Source organism: Mytilus galloprovincialis, chromosome 1, assembly GCF_965363235.1.
Source record: "Mytilus galloprovincialis chromosome 1, xbMytGall1.hap1.1, whole genome shotgun sequence".
NCBI classification, from domain to species: domain Eukaryota; kingdom Metazoa; phylum Mollusca; class Bivalvia; order Mytilida; family Mytilidae; genus Mytilus; species Mytilus galloprovincialis.
In genome coordinates, this window is record NC_134838.1 from 97,855,784 (window position 1) to 97,876,316 (window position 20,533).

A 20,533-nucleotide genomic window follows, 5' to 3' on the forward strand; every position below is an offset into this window, starting at 1 on the left:
GGACTTCAACTTCATCAAAAACCTCCTCGACCAAAAACTTTAAGCGGGATAGACGGATGCACACTAGAAAACATAAAAATTTTATTGTTGGAAGTAAAAGTAGTGATTTGGCAAAAATGAAAGTAGGGTAGAGATTAGAGGGAGGCATAACCTTTTTTCGGGAGGTCGGGGTCGTGTGTTTTTAATGCCGGGATTTGCGGATTGTTCCTTACGGGATCCGGGAATATATTTTTCGATTTCGGGATATGAATTTTTTTAAATTCTGCATCTCGGGATTTCATGTTTTTAAGCCCGGTATTTCGGGATCAGGACCCCTTCGACCACCCTCAAATTGGTCTACGTCGGTCTTAGTCATTTATACAAGATTCATATCCTACCATTGGCATGTTAATAAGGCTCTCAAAAGAAAAAGCACTTATGGATTATCCTAGAAGCATATTTTATTAGACTAATAATGGTCTATATATAAACAGTTACATTTATTTCATGTTTGAAGCGGTGCAATTTTTTAATTTAATTTGACATTTACCAAAAGATGCATTGTAGCAAAGGAGAAGAATAATTGTGGTCTGAGGCACGAAACACGAAAATAATTGAATTTAACAGAAAGGAAACAAATATCGGAATTTGGAAAAAAGGGAGAGGGCTTTTGATACCTTTTATGAAATTCTCCATACATAATATCTTTTACAAAAAATCACCCTACAGCAGTTCACAAGCTGTATATGCCTGCGATTTCGCGGGTGTGTTCTTGTACTTTTTAAGATTGGTTTCCTTAGTTTCTGATTGCCTTGATATCTGTAAAGGAATAATCATAGGGTCTTTATAATTCTATATGACGTTTTCTCTAACTAAATTCAATCGGCATACATGAAGTTCATGTCCATCCTGTTAACGACTCTAGATCAACCGTTAAATTGTTTCTCGCTTTAATATTTATTTAACTATTCAGCAATGGTTTCAAAAGTTCGAAACATTCTTAAAATTTAACACAGCACGTTATTTCCAAAACAATGTAGAGAAATTAATTTATGCTTTTTATTGAACAAAAATTAGTGGTCACCCTTTCATCATGTCTGTACTGTTACTACGATATAATTATTATACTTACAAAAAGAGCAATTACGTGTTTGAAACAAAAAAATCACAACCGAAAAAACATTATCTCTGCATCAGAGGGAATTCAAAGGTAATTTCACAATAAAATTTATCTATCATGTTACAATGGTTCCAGTAACAAGTTGACACTATTTGGCTGAAACGTATAAATAAAACGTATAATTATAATTACATAAACTTGTACACATGATGAAATAATTTAAATGTTTGGTTGTTTTAAATCATTCAAAGGTTTGAAAGTTTTAATCTTGCCAATTAAGCATATGTAAAAGTTGATACATATGCAATACTGTATCGGACAAGAAGGGTAGTAACAGGATAGAACTTTTAAATATCATGTATATATAGTGACGTATAGTCAACGTACGTTCCTGTGATCATAAATCAAAACGACAAAAGTAAACCAACATGCGAAGGAATTGATGTTAGAGAATATTAGATAGAAAGGTATTGAATCCAGCAATTAAACTAAATAATTTTGGATCAGCCCCGTAATGATAATTCTTATATACCATTCAGTTTTGTTCACATCACGACGGGGAAGCATTCATTTATTCAATTAGTACTCAAATGATTAGTTACTGTATATTTATAGATGATAATTTCAGGAGTTAATTTAAATGACATTATGGTATAGACAAAAGCATTGATAAGCGTTTTCGATTATTGAGAAGAGGAAAAAAATAAGCAACATCTTATGTTTCTTTTTATTGAATAATTAAAAGCTTTATTACTGCTGCACGTCCAAGGACTAGAGGTCACATTCGTTACATATGGTACATGCATTTCTAGAAGAACAAAAGGTCAAAACTATTTACTACATGATCAGTCACATAGCAAAAATTGTGCACAGAACCAATGCAACATGTCTGTCAACGGTAACCAGCTGGTAAACGCGAATTATTCCCACCTCTGCACGTGCATGTCTATAATTACGTTTCAGACCTCAATGACCAAAATCACGGATGTGTTATTGAAACAATCCGAGAAAAAGTGATATTGTTTCTGATCATAAAATGCGACAAAAACATTTTGACTGAATTTAATCATCATTTCACCAGTCTTTAATTTTATTGAATTGAAAAGTCGTTGTTCACGAACAATTTACAATGGTTGCGATTATATATCGTTAAAAAACATAAAGAAGGGGCAATTCTGAAAAGTTTTTGCTTTGTTGATAAAATTATAATCACATTTCATAAATATCTATTATATATAGGTGGCCATTTGTGTCATTCGCTGTGTACACAATCTGTTTTAAATTCCATACACATATTTAACGTATAACGCGTTATACATTCGTGTTACCACTTTTACTGCTTTTACCGCGTTGCTTGTAGAAAAAAAAAAACTAACGCGTTCATTTGTAATTCATACGGTATACAAAAAATCTACCCGTTAGTTGCGCAAACTATTAGGTTAATGTTTCCTTTTAACGATGTATACCGTTCTTGTTTCAACCAATCGATATTAGTGATACAATCATGGTTTGATGTTTTTGATACCTCTGATTTATATTGGGCCCTCGTTGCCCTAATGGTCTAAGTAGTCCAACTCCTGTATCATGAGCCTGGTTGTCAAAGCTGAGGTTGTGAGTTCGAGTCCAGTAAGTGTCAGGGGTGTTCGATAGATAGAGAGTATGAACATATGCTTTGTCATGCAATGGCCAATAACGGTCCCTTGGAAGAGTATTTCAAATTTCTTTTAAGAAAGCATGACACTCTACATTTATAAGACAAAAAATTCAGCATCTCTATTTTGATCGAATGTTACTGCGTATATACATCCCTCGAAACCAACACAAAAAACAAAAAAACACCCTTTCTTATGTTAGACGCTCAATTTAACATAATCCAGTCAACTTGTGAGGCGTATTTAATTTAACTGAATATAACGTTGTAATTGGTCAATTTATTGCACTATGTAAATTGTCATATGTGTATGCATAAAAAGTTATATCACAAAGGACCTAACTGCACTATAAAAGACCATTATATACTATATATTTCGTATTCTTACAGTTAAATTAATCATTTTTGTTCAACTATCTCATTCTAAGTTCGGTTACAAACAAAAATAATTGCGAGGACAAAAAGTAAAGCAAAGGAGAAAATTATAAAACTTTTACATAGATTTTACTAACATTGATTAAAACATTGAATTCGTATCAGTTTTTAACTTGATAGAAATTTTTATATTTTTTCACACGACAAATGCTGCTTTATATCATGGGGCAAGATTAAATATACGTACATGACAGTTTTAAATAAGACAACTAAGAGTCGCAGTTTTGATGAAATTGATGCCAGATATTACAAGATTGTTCTGGTAAAGTATATATTTAGCTTGTTTGAAACATTTTGTTTTTGTTGTTGAATGTTTTGAATGCTTTTGGTCGTTTTGGCTTTTAAAGAATTTTATTTATGAATAAAACTGTTTCTCTATTGAATACGTTGGTATTTCTTATACAGATAATGTGGTGAACTATATTGGGGTTTTAGATTTGTTATGTTTTTATTGATTGTGTTTTCTCTGTATTTTTTCTTTCTTATCCGAATCTTGATAGGCATTCTAAAATTTAGTTGGGGACGATGTTTGTGATAGGAAAGATAACTCTAATTCTTTAGTATTATAATCTATGATTTTTGTCAGTGACATATGAGATGATATGACACAGTTCAGGAGGTGTTGCCAAGATATCACATAATCATGCTTATGGTTGTTGTTTTTTTTTTTTAAACCAGAATGGAAGGAATAATAAAAAAGATAGACTGGTTTTCCTGCCTCGATAAATTTTCATGTTACACGTTCATGTTACATATTTCGTATATAAGGTGATCATACATAGCTGGAACCAGTCTATTAAGATTGCTTTACATATTTAAAACTAATTATCTCGTTTCTAAATACAACTAAAAATGATTTCATGACATTTGAAGGAGTACATTCGATATTTTTTTGAAAGTATTTTTCCCAATTTTAAATCAAACTTTTAAGCACATTGTGTAGCCGGTTGTCTTTTGCTTTTTGTCATTTGATGTTTGTCCCATTACCTAATACCGTCTAGATTATCTTAAACATATGTGACACAATAATAAAATAGATTATTATTATTTATTATCTTAAACATACTGTTACTTTACGAATAACAACATTACAATACCAAGGGAGATAACCACGAGGCACAGAAGGACTTAATGAAATGAAACAAAAACAAAACCAAAATCCACAATCATTTAAAATGTGTACTGTTATTAGTTTGAAACAGTTTACTGTATATATATTTTTCGTTTGCAGATTTCTTTTTTGTTAACTTAATTCACTAGGCAAAATTTTGCATTAATATTATAATACCAGAAATTAAACAAGAATGTGTCCATAGTAAACGGATGACCCACTCGCACTATCATTTTCTATGTTCAGTGGACTTTGAAATTGGGATCAAAACTGTAATTTGGCATTGAAATTAGAAAGATCATATCATAGGCAACATTTGTACTAAGTTTCAAGTTGATTTGACTTCAACTTCTTTCAAAACTACCTTGACCAAAACTTTAACCTGAAACGGGACAGCCGAACGGACACACAGACCAGTAAACATAATGCTTCTCTACAATCGTAGGTGGGGCATACAAACGGTATAAGAGATTACTTTTAAATGTTTATTAAAACTATCGTAAAATATTTACGTTAGTTTCTTCTTTTTTTGTTTTTGAACATAAGATTTGTAATAAAAATTTGCAAATAACAATATAAGAGTTAATGAATATATTAAGACTGCTATATTGAATCCCTGAGGAAAATCGCAACCGCTGAGCAAGTTGTACCCTGAATGAATAATGAACGACACAAACTGTATCTGAAAAAAAAATCAGCTTATTAACAATGATAAATACAAATCTGCGGATATCTGAATGTTCATAAATATGTGAGTCAATCCAATCTTTTGGTTCCAACCTTTAGTGCAAAAGATCTACAATTTACATTTTATAAACAGGTTTCCTACGCAGTAAATACAGGCACTTGTCTCAGAATTTCCACCCCCCCCCCCCACACACACACATATAGACCTATGAAATCCTTAATATAACACTAGGTATATAGGATTGTTTTCTGTGACAGTAAATAATGAAAAAGAAACTTTACATTGTTTTTTTTAGTTTGGATTGTTTCACATTTTGTCATGTCGGAGACTAAAATGTCATTTATACGGCATATGTTTTGCCAATTGACGAAGGCCACATATAGACATACTTACTTAAATCCCCGTTATTTGACCTCTGTTGGATAGTCACCGTTGTCTAATTGGCAATCATATAAACACATCTTATTCATTTTATACTATTTAATATTAGATCCAGTTACAATCTTTATTGTGTAATTTTTTAATTGTCTGCCGCAAGAGTATACTCTTTGTTGTCAGTACTAGTATTATAGAACGATTTATTAGTCATCCTTTTTCAAATACATTAATTCAAAGACAGCACCAGTTACATGAAAATAGTTATAATATCACAGAAAGTCTGCAAAGTATACAAAATGTCATGTGTGCAGGCATAAATATTTCATGTTTGGTTGTATTCTGTTTTTACAGTCCGTTATTACAAAAAAAACTAGTACTTAACAAATTTACTGCATGGAATGATAACAATGGCGTAGGCGCACACTTAAAAGTGACAAGTACAAACAAAAACTTTTTGAAGTCTTATAGTCTAGAACTAATTCAGTGTCCACTTTCGTATACATTTTATCTAATTTGTATCTTCAACAATGTATGTATGTTCGAATAAACATACTTTTACTACTTAAAGGTTTTAATGTCTGTGTCATTTGGTCTCGTGTGGAGAATTGTCCCATTGGCAATCATACCACATCTTTTTATATTTATAACGTGGAAGCAAGTGATTGTGGTTTTAACATTAAAGCAGGGCAATCTATCAAATGCTGGTAATTATATATATTGTTTTTCGGTGCTATTAACAATTGCATGTTCTGATTACACTGACAATGAACTAGATTAACTTAAACTCAAAGAATGAAAAAATAAAATTTAGATACTTACAAGTTGTAATTTAGTCAAATACTTTTTCCACCAGAGGTATTTTTGCATATGAGGTCCCAAAACGGCAAGACCATAGTATGTATACATGATGATATGCACAAAGGTGTTTAACATTGGAACGAAGAATGCTGAAAATATATATTTATGGAATAAACCACATAATACCTATAGTCAGTACAGATATTGAGTTACTGATACTTGTTTTCCCTCATTACCATTCCTTTATTAAATTTATGTGATTCTCATTGCTTTCACTCCTATATTTATTTTTGTGTGTGTCTAATTCAATTTTGACATTTCTAATCGGTTTCTCATTGCTCAATATGTAGTGTTCAGTACAATATTTGTCGTTTGTTTTGTTTTAAACATTTTTGTTCATACTCTTATAAGCCTGTTCTTTGAATTAAGGCCACTAAATGATAGATTTTACATAACGAAATAAACACATATAGCCTAGAAACATTACAATACTGTTGCGACTCCACTTGATTTTTAGTTGTCGTTTATAACACAATAACCAAATTCGAAATAAAATGTAAGTTTCCCTTCCCTTTTCGTAGGATTGAATAAAGCTAAATAAAGATGGCATGCACCTTAGTGACTAGTCTTGATGAAATATCTAGAAACAAGAATACACACGCTGCTGTGCTAAGCTTATTCTACTAGTATGGGAAATCTGACAGATCCGAAAGGAAAGCGCCAATGCGCTACATCTCATTACTGACAAGCTGTTGACTAAATAATAAGTAATTTTGTTCAGCAGTACTTATAATGAGAAATATGTGACGAAAATTGTTATCTTCAATTGACATGTTGAAAAATCAAAGTAAACGGTTTACAAGAAGAAGGTGTCCGACAAACACATAAAGTGCTCACACGTATACAACTCGCTATTATCAAGCTACTGACCAAGTACATACACAAATATCACGGAAATAAGAGTTGAATGAACGGACCGACAAGGTTAATGCAATATAAAATTGAGAATGAAAACGGGGAATGTGTCAAAGAGACAACCCGACCAAAGAGCGAATAACAGTCGAAGGCCACCAATCGGTTTTTAATGCAACGAGGAAATCCGCCACCCGGAGAAGTGCTTCAGCTGGCCCCTAGCCTCTTGGCCTTTGGGTATAATATTTCTGACCGTCGGGAAAGGCACCTTCCTATGCCTGTCCATGTGTTGGTTTTTCCTTGACATCACTGCTCCTGTTATTCATACAAACCTTGGCCTCCAGCCACATATTTGACTCCCATCCAATATGTAAGAATCATGGTACAGTGATGATATGCATGTAAAAATGAAACTTGGTTCTTTCTCAGTATCAGAAATAACTAGAAGAAAATATCATATTTATTATGTTTTATTAAACTTAAAAGTAATTGTTTAACTTTCATTTTATAGGAAAATGCAGTCAATATACATAGTACTTATGAATTAAGATTCATGCAATGACAGGATATCGGACTATATACTAAAACAAACGAGAATGTCTGTTGAACAAACATTCCGACGAAAAGAGGCGCTGCTTGTCTGTATTTGGACAAACATTAAAGATGTATACAGAAGAAAAAACTTACGGCTTTTTGTTTTATCTATGCATTTAGTTTTGTTTGGTTTTTACGTAAGCTTCTTGTGTCAAAATTAAAATTAAAAAAAAGAGTACAGTTTTACTGCTATGTATACGCCAAGTTCAATACCATAATGCGTAAAGTCCTCAAAACTCAAAATTCAAATGGTCATTTCTGTCTGCATTAATATGTTTTGAACAATATCGAAATTTTAATTTGTGTAAATGATACTTACTGTATCGATAAGTTCTATAACTTTAGAGAAAAAGAACCACCATAAAACTTTCGCCATCTGTGAAAGATAAAAATGGTAGTGCATATCAATTTGTGCCATTTAGTATTCTATAATCATCCATGAAGTACTATGGTATTTCTTCAGACCCTACTTGTGTCTCAAATACAATTTTGTCTTTCTTTTATGTAATATGTTGTTTTCTTTTCTTTTTGAATGGAAATATATTGCTTTGAATACATTTCATAACTTGATAAAATAAAATCTCTCAGCGCGACATAACTTTTTTTACAGCCTAAGGTGGTTATCTGCATAAAAGAATAACCATGGATGTCGAAACGGAACGAAAAGAAACCTCTTGTTGACACCATGAAAAATGTGCTGAAATTCGATGATACTTAGAAAAGACCTTAAAGTAATGATCCGGTATGCCACTTAAATATTTGGACCACAAATGAAAAGTGATACACTTACAGGACATCAATAACAAGTGTTTTCTTGATGCAGTCTACATCAAGTATAGAAGCTATTGTACGAAACCATTAACCAAAAAACTCTGTAATTTTAATGTCAAATCGCAACCAAGAAACAAAGAGAATTGGACTACGCAACTTATCCAGAACATTGTAGTTTCTAAAACGAAATAAATAAATGTTCCAAAATATTGGCTCCCTTGCAAGAAACATATAAAAGAATTTCTTCTAGAAAGTGACTTTCAAGTTTTAGAATAAAAAATGTCAAGTGTTTATTTCAAAAACAAAAATAAAATTTTATTTTATTTCAACAATCTTTAATTGTATAGCTATGGTATTTATACACTTCCAAAAACGAAACAAATTTATTTCTAAGTACATGTATAAAATTGGCAATGGGGAATGTGTCAAAGAGACAACAACCCGACCAACGAGCAGACAACAGCCGAAGTCCACCAATGGGTCGTCAATGCAGCAAGAGGCTTGCTTTAACTGGTCCCTAAACAAAAATGTATACTAGTTCAGTGATTATGGAAGTCAAACAAAACTCCAAAACATAGACAAGAAACTAAAATTAAAAATTATGTATCATCGAAACTTACCCTGACTGCTAAATAGTCCTCTGAATAATCTACTGGTTGGCATCGATAACTATAGTTGGACAACAGGGATACAGTAATAAACTGAAAGACAACGATGTCAAGATATCAATCTAATTAAAAACCGATCTCTCATCGCTCCTGTTTCTGATATGTCGCGTGGGAGATCTAACGAAACCCGCTTTGAGGTCGCATGTGAGTGACCTCGTAGGTGTGTCTTTTTCGACCAATGAAATTGAGTCTTCCACGATCTTGGAAGTTTAACGTAAGACAAAGGGATGTAACTCATTTTATTTACGACGAAATCGTCAGTCAAAATAATTCATAAACTTTTTTGATTGGCTTATTAATAGGTCGTCAACTCATTTGCATATCTTTATAAATTCATAACTTTTAGTTCACTCACATGTGACCTCAAAGCCTGTTTCGTTAGATCTCCCACGCGACATATCAGAAACAGGAGCGATGAGAGATCGGTTTTTAATTAGATTGTCAAGATATAGGAGAGTTATAAGCTATGCATTACTGGAAAAGACACCAGGATGTTTTTTGTCAACTTCAGTAAATTATTGTTTTTAATCAAATAAAGACACGAAAAGTTGTTTGTTACATTTTGATAGAAACTTGTAAAAATGGTCCTAACTTTTCCAAACTTCACAAAAAGTCTTAATCATTATGCATTTTTGTTAAAAACAAACCAATAATAAAACTTTTTCCTGTATCAATACTAACAGCAGAAATATTGTTAAAGTGTTATTACATAAATCTATATGAGTTTTTTTGTTGTTGTCAAATACATAGAGTCCAAGTAGTAACCGGTGTCACTAGTGTTGCAGGAACTGCTTATTTTCTTAATAATCTAAGTCCATCCTCGGTTCGGTTCGTATTGTTTCTGTAGTTTACTGTGTAATTAATTCAACAATTGTATTATGTTCGCCGTATGTGTTTGTTCCTGTTATCGGTTATCTTCTACTAATAATTGTATTTGTCTGCTTGGTATCTTTATTCCTATTTGTGAAAGTTTATTCATAGTTCCTTTTAACGAATTATACTCACCTCTACAAACATATAAACCGACAGTGCTACCAAAACGAAGTTATAAGGCACAAGAATTAATTTTAAATTCATTGGAGGTAATTTTTTCACAAGTTTTGGACATATAAGCACCAAAGAAACATACACACTGAACACAAGAATTATTGGCACAGGTGATTGCATAAAGGGCCAGTTCTCCACTCTTGGATCTACAAGAAACAAAATTCAATTATTTTAGTAGAATTATAAAAGCAGTTTTCAATTAAAAAAAATATCATGAGAACAGCGCTTTGAAAATAAATGGTCGCTTCTACTTTTAAAAGATCTTCTTTTTATGACGCGTAAAACCTTTTTCCGAAAGCAAAAAAAAAAAAAAAAAAAGAAAAGACTTGACCTGCAAGACTATTTAACACTTGGCGTTTTTAAGCAAAGTGTTCTCTGAAATTATAAATCATTTTTAAAATAGTGAATATCATTTCAAAGGATTCTCCGTGTTAGTGAACAAATATATTCTATTAAAAGATCTACCACTACTGTCAATCCCGCAATGCAGAGTGACAGGGGGCGCATTGCATTTGCGATAATGTTTGAAAATTACAATCTTACATTTGCACAACAAGCACAAGGTTATATTTCATTTGCGCCAAAAAAAAAAAAAAAAAACTTCATTCGCGCCATTTTACAGGTAATTCAGGAAAGCAGTATTAGAAGCGTTAAATATTCATTGCTCTTTGCTCTAATAAGTTTGTCTCTACAGTATTCCCCCTGGATAATTGAGTGAGTTCAATGCCATACTCATTTCTGAAGCTGGGAGTCACTAAGGTTTATAATTATATATAGTGTTCACATGTTCGAGGTGTTAAGATGGACATTTTCAATTTAGACATAAAACAGGAGAATTAAGCGTTTATTGGTACCCCAAATAAATAAAACCTTGCAAAGCCAGCTGAAATGGACTGCAGTTTATGAAAAAACGGGCTATATTTTGTATTAGTATGGTATGCACTTGAGAGGAGGAATTTTCCAGACATAAATACATCAGGGCCGTACAAGTTTAATGTCGGGATAGACGTATAACTTTACAATAGTGTATCATGCTTAGAATTACCCCAGTGTAAAGTGTTTTCTTTCATGGTTCATACTAGCTGTTATGATCACGTTTATTTATAACAGAACTGTGTTTCATTAAGGGGCCCAACGTTAATCCTATTACAAAAATGAAGTCTATTGAAATCAACTTAATAATTATTCTCCCATTTAAAAATTTTAATGATTTATGTAATATTTACATTCAATCATAGAAGAGTGTTTAAGATTAAGTAGTATGAGGATGATAACTATAACTATTATCAACAGGATTATTAATAGACTTTTGGCTTAATAAGAAGATTAGCCTTTGGTTTTTTTTATTCAGTTTTTGTGAAAGTGAAGAAGTCAAATTAAAAATAAATATTTGAAACGTAGATGTGAATGTTTGAGATTAAATTCTTAATTCTTAATTATCAATGCTTTTCTACTAAACTATAATTCTCAGTCAAAATAATTTTGAAAAATATAAATAGAAAATGAAATGCAACAATCTTGTAAAATTGTGTGGTCCACTATCTTTTGTAGAAACAAATTAATTCTTTAAAATCATACAGTCTCATTATACAAACCTGCTCTCTTTAATCCGTCAATGTACATCTTCCTGATATCGTCAAAAAGTGCCATCTCTGTCAGCTTGAGCCTAGTATCAAGCTCCTGTAATTGCACATATTAAGTTTACAACAGGAGCAAGCATGAATTTTAGGATCAAACAAATCAAGAAAACAAATGAGTTGTTAATATCTCTGGTTTAAAGCTAGTATATACGCAAAGCATACGCACGTAAACCGTTGTGTTGCTTACTTGGCTATAAGAATAGGAATATTTATTATTCCAATCAAGGGCCCTTGATGGGCAGCATAACATGTACACATAAAACAATACATCATGATTTGTAACAGAAAAACATTTTTTATATACTAAAATGAAACATTAAAAAAGGTTCAGACAGATCTTATTATCTTCATTCTATAAAAATCACATACATTTAATTTTAGGCAGGATCAGAACCATAAAATCATTACAATTATCATTTTTATTACATACATTAATTAACATTTCGTCTAACATCTAGACATGTAATAATATAGCTCCCTAAATATTTAAGTACATACAAATTTTCATTAGTAAATAACCAAACAAATTTTGCCTCATTTGAAAGATTTATAAAATTAGGACAGATACAGTATATCTCCTTGAAAAATATCTCCCTATCATTTTTGTATGCTGGACAACTAGTTATAAAATGTTGTTCATCTTCAACCAATTTGAGATTACATTTCTTACAAAGCCTTTGGTCTCTTTCTATATATAATTTTTTATACCTGTTTCTTTCTATTTTGAGATCATGTGCATTGATTCTAATTTTACATATGGCACTTCTCAATTGAAAATTGTTTAAAGATAGATACATTTCTTTAGAAAAACAAGTTTTAAGTTTGAAATAAGTATCTTATTTACTACTGTGTGTATCTGTTGTTTTTGTGTTCTAAAATTTTACAAAACTATTAAAAAGTTTTTGCTTAACTGACTTGATAAAAAAATTGAGCTTCACCTCCAAATTATGAATATTCAGCTTTTTAAAAATGATATGTATGGATGAATACCAGCTTTCAATATTACTATTAAACATGTTTTTGTTACACATATAGGTATCATACAGTAAACCATCTTTCATATTTTTTATTCTAAACCAATATTTTAGCATTGACAATACAACTGAAAAATATAAAGGGAATCTACCAAGCCCCTTCTAGCACAGATAGGTTAGAAGACTTTTTGTTTACACCTAATATATCATAATACTTCATATATCTTAAATTGGATTTATCTAAAAAAAATCATTCACATAAATGTGCTGTAATAAATATTCACTTTCTTTCTGGTATGCTGCAGAGCTAGTTTTAAACGTACCTGTAATTTCACTGCCATACGTTAAAATGGGTTTTATTGTATAGTCATATATATGTAATAGAGTAGAAATACTTGGATTGGAAGATGATAAAGATCTTTGCAATTTGAATACAGTTTTTGGGCGCACTACGTTTGCGGGAATTACAATGTTTTACGTTTGCGCGCAGCTTTCGATTACATTTGCGCATTCATTTTACAGGTAAACTCAGGTAAAAATATAAATAAAAATCAAATCAAATTGTAATTGACTATATCTTATTTGTATTTTCATAATAAATATGACTATCAATGATTAATTTTGAAAATATTTCTTAATTCAAATAATATATTTTTTCATATTGAATTTTAAAACCAGTTATAAAGTGATCATTATAAACTCCGTAGTATAGCTTAATACATACATGTAACTTCATCGTGAATATTTCAGGATGAAAAGTGTTTCAACTGAAAGTGGTTTTTAAAATTGGGAAATAATTTAAGTTAGTTGGTAAAGTTACACCAAGGTACAAACATGGAGTTTCGGCACGTACCGACATGTAAAGTAATGAATTTATCTGTATATATTTCTATGATTTAGTGCTTGTGCATAATAAAATGGACTTAGCTTGCTCGAAATCCACTTCCACCTCATCGTTAATGAGCAGGAGACTAAGACTAACGGAATGAGTACTTATACTTGTAAATAATTAAACAAATTATAAATAAATAAGTATTATAAATTGTATTTTAACTGAGTTAACCTGTCAAAAAAATGCGCGCAATTGTAATCAAAAGCTGCGCGCAAACGTGATGATTTTTGTGCGCAAATGTAATGGTAATGCGCGCAAACGTAATGCACCGCAGCTGGGCGGGAACACCATACGGGTTCAAAACTTAGGACAGATGACATTACATTTTTCAATAACATAACATGTATATGCAAAAAAATGCGCGCAAAATTGTAATCAAAAGTTGCGCGCAAACGTGATGATTTTTGCGTGCAAATGTAATGGTAATGCGCGCAAATGTAATGCTCCGCAGCTTTTAGTGATTCTTTGTATAATTCTTCCTTTCCTTGCTTAAAAACTCCACTAGATATAAATTGTAAACCTAAATCCTTAGTACATGCTTAAGCATTTTAATGCTTTTAAATATAGAATTTCATTTTGAATATTGTAGGTTACAATATATATATATCTGTTATTTTAAAGATACCTGCAGGCGATTCCGCAATAAATTATTTTTTTCGTTGATTTTGATACTTTGAAAAACAGAAGCTAGAATGAAATTAATTATGAAGCTGCTAATTGCATATACATGTTATGTTATTGAAAAATGTAATATCATCTGTCCTAAGTTTTGAACCCGTATGGTGATCTATAAAAAAAATTATGTCTATGTCTGCAACCTTGAGTTCGATTGTTATCTCATTGACGTTTAGCCAACATACCACTTTATGTTTATTAAAAAGACACTAGCTGTGTTTAGAATTATTACTTGTGTTTTAGGTTTTTTGTTTTGTTATTTCTTGATGTTATCTGCATCTCAATACATTGGCTCAATGCATGTCGATTTATACGTAAAGAGATGTGGTATGATAACAAGACACCAAATGATACGGGTTAAACATCTAAGGGTCACCGTTAACAATGCATTCCTTAAATATAAAAAAGAAGATGTGGTATGATTGACAATGAGACAACTTTCCACAAAAGTCCAAATTAAACAGAAATTAATAGCTTTAGGTCACCGTATGACCTTCAACAGTTAACAAAGCCAATACCGCATAGTGCTATAAAGGCCCCGAAATAACAAATGTAAATCAGCCATGAAAGGTGACATGGAAAAAATGAAACAATTTAAAAGAAGAAACCAACGACTTGATTTATACTAAAACATTAAACGATATATAAATATGCTAGATAGGACCCAACGACGATTTCTGAATCACATGATCTTAACTTGAGACCGGGACACATAGAAGGACGCGGAGCTGAACATTTTTGTGGGCGCTCAACCCTTCCCTAACATGTCATGCTGGTGTTAAACCACACAAGAAAAAACTCAGTTGGAAATGACAGACCGACTCAAAGTACACAAATAAAACTACCAAAAGACAGGACCGATCAAAGAATACTCACATTTTATGAAAGCGAGTTAAAGAACAATTTCGACAAATAAATTAACCATATTTCCAAGAATAAATTATCAATCAATACACATCAGACGGATTTAATGGAAATTTCTTATAAACTGTCGGGAAAAACATGATCTTGCACATTACAAAAGTATATGTATCGCCGGTATGTGGAACATTGAGTGTTTGTAACTGTATAACAATTACATATTCCGTTATTTTTCAATTTATTAAAGATAAAAGTCAATTTTGGTGCCGATAAAAGACAATGTTCAAAGATCTGACATCGGAAACAGCACATACAAAACTTGCATTATCATGTTTCCCAAAGGTTCTAAGGTCTTGTGTTTAAATTTTAGAAATGATGAATATACAACTTACTTATATCAGTCCACTCCTGATGGTACACAGTTTATATTTTATTTGTGTTTTCCTTAAGTATTGTATAACCTTGTCTCAGTGCATTTTATATCTGAAGATTCTTCGGTAAGGTATAAATGCCATTTTTTTTACATTTTATAAGGTTGAAATGGTCCTCAATTTTTTTTTAGTGGAATTGGATTTATGAAATTGGAATTGATTTACCTATAAGAACAGAAATCAATTACCGAAGTGATGTTCGTTTTTCCCTCAAAGTCTTCGCTACATGACAAACCGAAATATGATGTGATTGGAGGAATAATTATACTCTGTAATATAGTTCCTTATTAAAAAGCACAAATGCCAACGCTTAAGTGATTACACATGTAGGTTCATCGGAAAATTTCTGGTTTTCTCCAAAATTAAACTTCTACCGTTGGTGAAGGGACACACAATTTCTCAACGTGTAAGTTAACGTTGGTCTATTTTTTAATAAAAGTATTTGGAGTTAGATTGTTAGTTTTTCTTGTAAAATCCATTATATATAGTATTATACTTGTTGGGAAAACATAGTAAAAGTCAGATTCCTTATATCAAAATGAAATAATTCAATAACTAATTTGGTAATGAAATAGTCAACCTCAAATAATAGTATTCCCACACCAAGCTTCTCTCTTCGGAAAGTAGGCGGTATTGTCCTTAAATTAGCTGATTGTATGGGCGTTGCACACGGTGCTGGTACAAACATCAATTTTGACACAGATTAATAATAAAAGCAATACAATAACTGGTCGCATTGATAAAACATGACAATATGTTATTGATTTGAATGTAATATGCTTGCAAATAGTAAATAAAAATTAAAATATTCAAGTAATAACTATATTCCCACGTATTGAGGAAGAAACCAGAGAACAGTTTCAGACAAAAAAACCCATCTGAAGACTAAAGTTCATCGTCAATAAAGGTAACAGTAGTATACGGCTGTTCAATAGTCTAAATTCGATTAAATAAAACCAAATCCGAGTAACAAACTAAAACGGAGGCCTGGAAATGTTTCAGAAAAAAATGGTGAGTCAAACCTGGTTTCATGGCTAACCGAACTATTATAAATGTAAAGTAAAAATGTATATATATATATAATAACTCTCACATTATATATAAAACAGTGGAAGATTACAATAATGGAATGATATTTTCTAATAAAGCGTGTCTTAGATCCCTATAAACCTATGCGGAGTTTAAAAACCTAAGACCTTGATGAAATACAAGTGTACAATAGAATTACAGTCTATTTTAATTTGCGGACAACTTTACAATTGGATTAATTTAAGTATATAACCCTAAAGATAATTAAAGTGGAATTTAACATTGTCGTCAGTCGATTTAGCGCAATTAAAAGAAAATCAAGCGAATGAATTCAAACAAGTAAAAAGTTACTTACTTTGTAAGATCAGGAGTTCTTTGTAACTAACTTCCACTGTTTCTTGATTTAAATATTTTGCCCTATTGACAAGTTCTGTTCGACTAACAATAAACGACATTGTAATCACATTATATAGTGTTGTCTTTAAATCAATTAAACATTTACAAGACGGATTACATATTTAAAACCACAGGTTAATGATTATATTATTGATTGGTTACTCGTGTAAATTGTCAATACCTGTTCCAAGAGAATATTGGAACTAGTTATTTTTCGGTGAAACAAGATTATTGTAATGATTTTCAAGACGTCAAATGCTTGCAAATTATGACAGGTTTGTCAATATCTTTTTTTCTTTTAATAGATTGCATAATTTTGGTAAATTTCCGCCTGAAGACGGACAGTTTGCTTATACAGATATTTGTGTTTTCTGATTTTAATAGTAACATTACTTTCAATTAAAACTTCTGACTTTTCAAAACTAATTTAGCATTTGAAGTAAATAGTTTGAACACATCTAATTTTAAATTTGATTTAATAAAACATTCAAAGTACATATTAAGGCTTTCATTTCAGTGTCTACCAACTAGCATCAGCGACCTCGTAAAAAGAAAGCTAAAAAAGATGAAATATAAAACGTTTTGAAGCATACAAACCTAAAGGTTCCAGATAAAGCGATCGACGTCAACTTTGCCCTAAAAGATTTGCAGCCTTAATTTTTGTTAGATAACATAATTCATTACTTGTAAGAAGTAAAATCAGATAAAATCAGAACTCCAATGAAAATACAAAACGAAAAGTCCTTTATCAAATGGAAAAATCAAAAGCGCAAACACAAATGAATAATATATATGAATGAAAAATAAACGAATGGAAAACAACTGTCTTATTCCTGACTTGGTAAAGCATTTCTATCTATGTTGGATTAAACTTGATTTTACAGCAAGCAAAACCTCTCACTTCCTATGACAGTCGCATAGAAATCCCATTTTTTTGTCAACAATGTGTGAGCAAAGCCTCACATAAAAGGTAAATATCAAAAAATTGGGGTTCAGCCGTCATCATTGTGTTATATTCATCATCAGTTTGGAAACAACAACTATTTTAAAAAAGAAAAACAAAATGGCATATAGACACTCTATACAAAAAGTATATCAGTGGAAATGAATGACAAGAATACAAAAACATGACAATAGCGCAATAACACAACGGTGGGATGTATAAATTACGAGCCACACCAAACGGATATTTACCAAAACTAGACTGAACTAAAAAGGTTCAATACATACAAATGCAAATTAAAAGACCTAAGATGATAAACAACATCAGTACCTACATGTATAATATATACTTTAAAACCGTCATCTTTTATTTGTGAAGTTCATACAGATCAACAAGGCCTTGATATCTTCGGACGAATTAATTTTAAGAAAAAGAACGAGACACTCTTGGACACAAATCTGGTTCATCAATTTTCTGCTCAGACACTGGTGACGTTTTATAATGGTTGAGTAGTTGTTGCAAGCTCTTGAATACCGAATGAGTTGAAAAATGTATATCCCACAAGTAGGTGAAGTTGGTATATTTCTGCTTTTAAAGGGAAATTGCAATGTCAACGTTAAATTCGTCTAGTTTGTCATGATATGTTGTTAGCAGTTTGGCAGTTATGAGTTGTAACGTTTGTCTTTCTTTCCGTTTCAGATGCTTTGAATTACGAGATGAGTATGGTTTGCACGACAACGACAACGGATGCATTCTAGTTTGTATCTGCCTTGTACCTTTCCTGATGGCGTACTTTGCAATATGATGTTGTGTTTTTTAGACACTAATATAAGTTGAACGAAAGTCGGTAAATGATTTTTTACTGTCTATGTTCTGTTTCTCAGCGATTGCCAAATGCCCAATTCTATTATCAAGGAGGTATCGAAACAATCATACAATGTCAATATACATGACTTATCTTACTGTCTCTGATATATTATTTAACCCTTACTGAGTTTCACGTTTCTTGAGAGGTGCTCAATTTAGTTTAAACAATATTTATTCAAAAAGTGCATGAAATATAAATATACAATATAAATACAGGGATTCGGAAACAAGAAAAACTTATATAAATCCGTCTCCCTTAAGAAAAAATGACAAAATTAGGAACATAGTATATAAGAAACTCGTATAATCTAATTTTCAATTCACATTTAACATGTTTATTCTGTGGTTTGCCCGTTACTCAGAAGTCAGTTTGATCGAAAAATGTGATCAACTCTTTTTATTATAATTATGGTTCATATATCTGAGAAATATGTAAATGTTCCGAAAAAAAAAGGTAACATTAAATCAAAGTTTCAACATCTAAATCGACATCGACATAAAGATAATTGTTATGGACCAAATCTCCCTGTTTCTAAAATAAATCTTTGTACAACTTTAAAAATATATTCGTTTTCCTCATCACTGATGAGTTCACTACCTGATACTAATGTTTGTACATTATATATTGGTAGTGTAGAAATGGTTTATGCCCTGATGAGTCTATAATTATGACATTCTAGCAAATAATGTTTGCTGCTCTCAACTTGCCCACATTAACACAGGCTGGAAAGAACAATATTTTTCTGGAAAAGGTGTTCATTTAAGCCACTGCAGTTCAACCGGAGTCTGGCGTGAAGTATTTGGCCTTTTCTACAACCAGTATTATAATATGTAGGGACTTTCTTAGTATCTCGATTTATGTAATTTTTAAGTGTAAATTTTGATGGATTACATCTAACGTCTTGTGAAAGCCTGTTCCATTCACGAATAATAGATGGTAGGAAAGAGTTTTGATAAAAGGTAGTTCTACAGTTCATATTTTGGACATTAAATGCACTTCTAGTATTATAGTTGGTGCTCAATTGAAAAATAGTCGTTATTGTGGTAAGACTATTTCACAAAACCTAGTTGTTCTTTGGAAAAAGAATTAAAAAAAAACCCTTATTGAAACTTTATAGAGTTAAACTAGATTAGTAATAGATTATAAATCCATTCGTACGAAGTTTGTAATTAAGGTAGGTTTGTGTGGTTGGCAAGACAGATAACATACTCCTTAAAACAACCTTGAAAATTTAACCATGCACGAATATCAGAAAAGTGAAACACATACTCCCTTTTCTGTGAAAGTGTTCTAAATTCAGGGCGGAAATTATACACAACAAGTCCAACAAACCCAGAAAATACCATGATTATAAAGAGTACGAAAAGATAAACAGTGCTATATTATGTATAAAAACTGCAAAACAAAACAGAATGAACATTCAAGAATTGTACATCTCTGATCTCCTTAAGCTTGGTGTCATTTGGACAATGGTCCTTAAAAAAGAAGACCAAATTTGGAACAGCTAAAGGAAGCAGAACGACAGTGACGCATTGTTATAGCAAAGATCTCGTTACTCTCGGTCAAGAGATATAAAGGTGGTATTGAGCGCTTGCATACATATTTAATCCGCAACATTCTTTGTGTGCCAGTCCCGAGTTGTGAGCTTACAATTCAGTTGTCGTCGTAACTT

The 20,533-nt window shown here is 31.5% G+C and overlaps 1 protein-coding gene and 1 long non-coding RNA gene across 2 annotated transcripts; one reads left to right on the forward strand and one right to left on the reverse strand.

The window, feature by feature from the left end:
* Nucleotides 1-4,773: 4,773 nt before the first annotated feature.
* Nucleotides 4,774-17,117, reverse strand: LOC143046384 (very long chain fatty acid elongase 4-like). Its single transcript, XM_076219526.1, has 8 exons — nucleotides 17,010-17,117; nucleotides 11,748-11,832; nucleotides 10,111-10,298; nucleotides 9,058-9,138; nucleotides 7,986-8,042; nucleotides 7,405-7,513; nucleotides 6,182-6,309; nucleotides 4,774-4,978 (listed from the first exon to the last, which is right to left on the reverse strand). The coding sequence occupies exons 2-8, from the start codon at nucleotides 11,800-11,802 to the stop codon at nucleotides 4,805-4,807; spliced, it is 792 nt and encodes a 263-aa protein (XP_076075641.1). The 5' UTR covers nucleotides 11,803-11,832; nucleotides 17,010-17,117; the 3' UTR covers nucleotides 4,774-4,804.
* A 56-nt stretch (nucleotides 17,118-17,173) lies between these two features.
* Nucleotides 17,174-18,860, forward strand: LOC143046402 (uncharacterized). The gene is made up of 2 exons (XR_012969156.1): nucleotides 17,174-17,325; nucleotides 18,693-18,860. It is a non-coding gene; the product is annotated as an uncharacterized LOC143046402 (long non-coding RNA).
* Nucleotides 18,861-20,533: the final 1,673 nt, after the last annotated feature.

Bases quoted from the DNA above. Each gene is read 5' to 3' on its own strand.
- LOC143046384 (XM_076219526.1), bottom strand. From the start codon at position 11,802: ATGGCACTTTTTGACGATATCAGGAAGATGTACATTGACGGATTAAAG. The intron at 7,514-7,985 runs GTAAGTATCATT...ATTTTCTTCTAG, and splicing joins TTATAGAACTTATCGATACA to TTATTTCTGATACTGAGAAA. The intron at 4,979-6,181 runs GTAAGTATCTAA...TTTTTTTTTCAG, and splicing joins ATTTGACTAAATTACAACTT to ATACAGTTTGTGTCGTTCAT.